Raw genomic sequence first — 4,366 nt, 5'->3', positions numbered from 1 at the left:
ACCCCCCCCCCCCTCATGTGCTAATCCAGATGAGGCAGGAGCCTGGAGAGAGCCTTCGAGCCTACTTCAAGAGGTTCCAGGCGAAGAGGCTAGAGGTCAATGACCCAGGGCCAGGGAGTGTCGTTGCTATGTCCGCCCTTGTGGCCGGCTTGCAAAGCAATAAATTGGTCGGCTCACTTGCCAAAAAGTCAGTCGCCAATTACGAGCAGTTGATGGTCAAAGTTGATGGGTACATGAACATGAAGGATGACCGAGCTTACAAGGCATCAGCCAGGGCCACAAAGACCTCCATGGTCATGACCTCAGCAGCAACAGCAATCACCCCAGCCAAGGCAGATAGGAGATCCAGCTAGCGGTCGCCACCTCCTCGATTGCATTAGGATAGTCGACTCCCAGAGCCCAATCATAAGGGAGTCATCAACATGATCAACTTTCAATAATATTGTACAAAAATTTTATTCATTATAAATGAAGTCTTTCCGACACCGATTCTTATTTCGCACTCTCGTAGTGCTAAATCTATGCAAGAATCATAAGATCTTAGTGTCTTTTTAGGGTAAACCCAAGGCACATTTGCCTATCGGTCGACTCCCACATTACTACTCGACCGACACAACAGGACCAGAAGACCCAGGCGTCTACGTGAGTCCTGGGCACCCAACTTCTGGGTTATCATTTTACTGTTTTGCTATCAGGATGGCCCTCAGCAGGGCCAAAAGATCCAGGCGTCTACGTATGTCCTGAGCACCTAACCTTAGGGTTGTCACTTTGCCAAAAAACTCAGGTGTCTACGTAAGTCTTGAGCACCTAACCTCAGGGTTGTCAATTTATCAAAAGACTCAGGCGTCTACATAAGTCCTGGGCACCCAACCTTCGGGTTGTCACTCTACCAAAAAGATCTTGGTGCCCTCATTAAGTCCAAAGCACATGCCCTAAGACCTTGGTGTCATCATGAGTAAACTCAGGCATGGAGTTCAATCGTTCGGTCGTCTTCGGTAAAAAGACCTAAGTACTTCAACTTGCAGGTCTTTATCGACAAAAAGACCCGGACTTTCTGCCAACAAAAGACGTAAAATGAACCAGTCGTCTCGACCCCTCAGCACTCGGGTCGTCCTAACACGACCGACTCATAACAATCAACATTTGTTTTCTCAATCAGAACACAGCTACAAGCTAACAAAGTTGTTCTCATTTCACTCGGACCCAGCCCAAGCCGACTCTAAATGAAAGGGGCCAACTGTTATGGTGCTTCCAATTGCTAAAGTACAGCCATTTGCTAGCAATGGACATGTGTACTTCTACATACATGCCCCAATCCAAATTGGCGACCAAGATTAGTACGGATTCCAACTTAGTCGACTCACCAAGTCGACAATCCCTTATGTCGACTCAAATGGCGGAACTTGTCGGTCCTCTTGTCGAAGGCGACTCGCTACGAGCTCACTCGACCAACTATTCGACATCATTGCGGGGTCGACTCGAGAGACATTACTTCTCGGCTAAGCCAAAGGACGACTTCAGTCTCGAGCCTATCCCACTGATAACATGTCAACATCGCATTTAATATTTGATAAGCGTCATCATGCCTCTAGCCCCGATAGTCTTCATGACTTATCGGATCACATCAGCACTGTCATGTCTCCAATCGGTTCTCATTTAATATGAAAATGATTTCACCTCCAGTCGCCAACCGACACCTGTAAAGTAGTGTTGATGCAGTCGTCAGCTCACATTTCTTCACTGCCATCATGTACTTGGCCGAAATGTTTTTTTGGTCATTATACCATTATACCATCACTATAAATAGAGGTATTATTCTAACATAGAACTTCTTCCATATTCTGACTTCTAAATCTGATCTTTAAAACACTATCTGCAAATCATACTGCACACAAAAGAACTCACATAGTTCTTCGTTTCCCGTTCAAGTTCACCAGCTGACTTGATTGTCGGAGGAACCACAGAGGAACCAAGCCCCGTTCTCTCACGAATTGTTATTTGTGCAGGCTTCAGGCCCTCAACTCAGAACCGGATATTCGGGGAAGAGAGCGGCCCCTCATCAACCTCATCCAAACATTTTTATTGACTGTGTGATCATTACCATTAATAGTACTCATCATTCATCGGTCAATTGGATGTCGCCTTTTCCATAAAAAACAATAATCTACTATCACCAATCCTCGTGACACATACTCATCATTCATCTGTTGATTAGATGCCGCCTTTTCTTAATAAATGACAATCTACTGTCACCATCTCTGTGACACGGGTTCATCAATTGATTGGATGTTACCTTTTTTATTAAACGACAATCTACTATCACCATTCTCGTGACACGTACTCATCATTCATTAGTCAATTGGAAGTCACCTTTTCTTAAAACGCGGCAATCTACTATAACTGTCCTCGCGACACGTGCTCATTATACATCGGCTGATTAGATGTCGCCTTTTCTTTTAGAAAAACGACAATCTACTATTACCAACACCGCGTAATCAACCTGCATCTTTCTATTGAAAGCCGCCTTCTCGTAAAAAAGTACAATCTACTATCACCAACACAACGTAATCAACATTCCTTAGTCGATTGGATAATGCCATTTTGTAAAAAACGACAATCTTATAGATCTTGGTTTGTTTTTACTTGTCACTTTATCCCTAATTTTTAAAAAAATAAAAATAATAAACTTTTATTACCCATTATGTAATTGTCATATTTGCATGTTAGAAATTTCCTATGGAAGCAAGTCAGCTAGATTTCTACTTTCATTCAAACATTTTCTTCTCCTGAACAATGAATCTCCAAGTAGCAATTGATACTTATGATAACACTATATTAGGTTCTAGGAAGGGTACCAAATCAGCATATACAAATATCAATTAAGAATATATTTCTTACCAATATTCTAATAGCATCAGATTAAGAACTCACACAGTTCTTCGTTTCCCTGTTCAAGTTCACCAGCTGACTTGATCGTCGGAGGAACCAAGCCCCGTCCTCTCACGAATTGTTATTTGTGTAGGCTTCAAGCCCTCAACTCAGAACCGGATATTCGGGGAAGGGAGCGGCCCCTCATCAACCTCATCCAACCATTTTTATTGACTGTGTGATCATTACCATTAATAGTACTCATCATTCATCAGTCAATTGGATGTCGCATTTTCCATAAAAAACAATAATATACTATCACCAATCCTCGTGACACATACTCATCATTCATTTGTTGATTGGATGCAGCCTTTTCTTAATAAACGACAATCTACTGTCACCATCTCTATGACACGGATTCATCAATCGATTGGATGTTACCCTTTTTTTAAAAAACGACAATCTAGTATCACCATTCCCGTGACACGTACTCATCATTCATTAGTCAATTGGAAGTCACCTTTTTTTAAAACGCGACAATGTGCTATCACCGTCCTTGCGACACGTGCTCATTATACATCGGCTGATTAGATGTCTTTCTTTTAGAAAAACGACAATCTACTATTACCAACACCACGTAATCAACCTGCATCATTCTATTGAAAGCCGCCTTCTCGTAAAAAAGTACAATCTACTATCACCAACACGACGTAATCAACATTCCTTAGTCGATTGGATAATGCCATTTTGTAAAAAACAACAAACTTATAGATCTTGGTTTGTTTTTACTTGTCGCTTTATCCCTAATTTTTAAAAAAAAGAAAACTAATAAACTTTTATTGCCCATTATGTAATTGTCATATTTGCATGTTAGAAATTTCCTATGGAAGCAAGTCAACTAGATTTCTACTTTCATTCAAACATTTTCTTCTCCTGGACAATGAATCTCCAAGTAGCAATTGATACTTATGATAACACTATATTAGGTTCTAGGAAGGGTACCAAATCAGCATATACAATAATCAATTAAGAATAAATTTCTTACCAATATTCTAATAGCATCAGATTCTATAAACAAAATGTAAATAGCTTGAAGATGTATGCATACCTTATGATCTGTTGAAAGAGGCAAAGCCTCGCCATCCCTCCACATGACCGCCCTGCAATCACCACAGTTGCACCACAATCATCCTCGCCCCACACCGCCATCACCGCGGTGACCCTGCTCACCTCACCCGCCGCGTCGCGTCACCCTCGAAGGGCTCGCTGCATAACCCGGTCCACCACTCCTCTCCGGATCCGCGCGCGGCGGCGGCAGCCTCTCGTCTCTCGCCACACCGCGTGCATCCGATCCTACAGAGCTCCGCCACCTCGCTGCGCGGCCGTTGTGCCATCGTAAGCGCCAAGAAATCGTAAGCTTCGCCGGAGATCGTGAGGAAAGGGCCGTCCGCACCGCCAGAAGTCCTCCATCTGCGCTCCCTCCTCCCGATGACGCGGA

At 43.1% G+C, this 4,366-nt stretch overlaps 1 protein-coding gene across 1 annotated transcript in view; it reads right to left on the bottom strand.

Moving 5' to 3' along the window:
* The window catches only part of LOC109843635 (probable protein phosphatase 2C 8), an 8,401-nt gene extending 4,338 nt beyond the window's left edge, over positions 1–4,063 (bottom strand). The window contains exon 1 of the mRNA XM_020412593.1: positions 3,977–4,063. Coding sequence (XP_020268182.1) covers positions 3,977–4,021 — 45 coding nt within the window. The 5' untranslated portion in view covers positions 4,022–4,063. The remainder of the gene's footprint in view (positions 1–3,976) is intronic.

This window comes from Asparagus officinalis, chromosome 1 (genome assembly GCF_001876935.1).
Source record: "Asparagus officinalis chromosome 1, Aspof.V1, whole genome shotgun sequence".
Classification (NCBI taxonomy): domain Eukaryota; kingdom Viridiplantae; phylum Streptophyta; class Magnoliopsida; order Asparagales; family Asparagaceae; genus Asparagus; species Asparagus officinalis.
Note: the sequence above shows the minus strand (reverse complement) of the source record. Positions and strands in the feature narration are given on the sequence as shown.